The 1491-nt window shown below is 40.6% G+C and overlaps 1 protein-coding gene across 1 annotated transcript; it reads left to right on the forward strand.

Moving 5' to 3' along the window:
• Positions 1–14: 14 nt before the first annotated feature.
• On the forward strand, positions 15–1434 carry LOC111664315 (solute carrier family 12 member 7-like; the record flags this gene model as incomplete). The annotated part of the gene is made up of 2 exons (XM_023418883.2): positions 15–677; positions 1193–1434. Coding segments are annotated over exons 1-2 (356 nt in total), but the record flags the coding sequence as incomplete, so codon positions are not given.
• Between the last annotated feature and the right edge of the window lie 57 nt (positions 1435–1491).

Below are 1491 nucleotides of genomic sequence, written 5' to 3' on the forward strand. Positions count from 1 at the left end.
TTTTTTTTTACTAAAACTCTGCCATGATTAATACAAAAAGTCAGAGTTCTAAAATGTTAAACATTGTCTAAAGCCCGCTCCTGTACTACCAGTGAGGCAAAAAACAGTTGTGAAGAGTCATTTGCAGATTCTGTTTGACCAAAGATCTGCTCTGTCTTCTTTCTCCAGTGTGTCATGTAGAACATTATGCTTATTTCTACAAGCATAGGATGACTTCTCATCAGCTGTCCTCTTTTCTCTCCCTTTACGTCCTAACATCATAATGTTACTAACCATCCATCCCCCTCTCTATCTCTCTGTTTTTATGTCCCATCTCTTCCTCTTGTCCAACATCTCTGTCTTTCTCCCTATTTCATTGTTCCTTCTCTTCTCTTTACAATCTGTCTTTATTTTTTCTTCATTTCTTTTCTTCTGCCATCCTACTTTTCTCTTTCCCCTCTCCATTTCCACTTCTTCCAACCCTGACGTACAACCTGCCCCGCTCTCTTTCTCTCTCTCTCTCTCTCTCTCTTCCTCTCCCTTTCTCTCTCTCTCTTCCCCCTCCAGCGGGAGGATCTTACTTCATGATCAGCCGCTCTCTGGGTCCAGAGTTTGGGGGGGCGGTGGGCCTGTGTTTCTACTTGGGCACCACCTTCGCTGGAGCCATGTACATCCTGGGAGCCATCGAGATCCTTCTGGTGGGTTTTGGCTTCTTCATCATAATTATTACTTATCACCAGTATTTGTCTTCAACCACCTTTATGTCTGCTATAATTTAGGCACTATTATCACACTTTCTCCAGGGTTTAATCATTTTAGTTTTATATGCAGCAGTGCTTAAGGACAGATTTGGTTCCTCAACTGTTTATTGCTTCCGTTATGATTTTGCTGCAATAATAAAAGTGTTTTTCTTATTTAAAAACCTAATGTTAGTTTGTCATCAGCATTGTGCTCAGCTTTGGGAATAGATGATATATAATTATATATACTCTTGTGTGTGTATACATATACATATACGTATATATATATATATATATATATATACACACACATTAGGACATCAATATACAATATTTTGCGATATAGGGGTAGATTTTCATGATTGATTGATGTGATATGATGCTGCTATAAAACCTAACAAATTAACTGTGTATTCCAGCTTCGTTGGACTTGAATAAATCTAGTCTTTTCCTCATCTCCCTCCCTCCTCCAGATGTACATAGCACCTAAGGCAGCTATTTTTGAGTCAAAGTACCCTGATGGCGAAGGGGCGGCCATGTTGAACAACATGCGTGTCTACGGCTCCATTTGTCTCCTCCTGATGTCCTTGTTGGTCTTTGTGGGCGTGAAGTACGTCAACAAACTGGCCTCCATTTTCTTGGCCTGCGTCATCGTCTCCATTGTCTCCATCTACATCGGCGCGCTGGTCTCTGCCTTCAAACCACCAAATTTTTCGTAAGTGTTGATGACGTTTTTTCACAAAATACGCTGACCAATCGGTTAACTCTTCAC

The sequence above is a fragment of the Seriola lalandi genome, unplaced genomic scaffold (assembly GCF_002814215.2).
Source record: "Seriola lalandi dorsalis isolate HSWRI2012SDOR001 ecotype SW California unplaced genomic scaffold, Sedor1 jcf7180001959900, whole genome shotgun sequence".
Classification (NCBI taxonomy): Eukaryota; Metazoa; Chordata; class Actinopteri; order Carangiformes; family Carangidae; genus Seriola; species Seriola lalandi.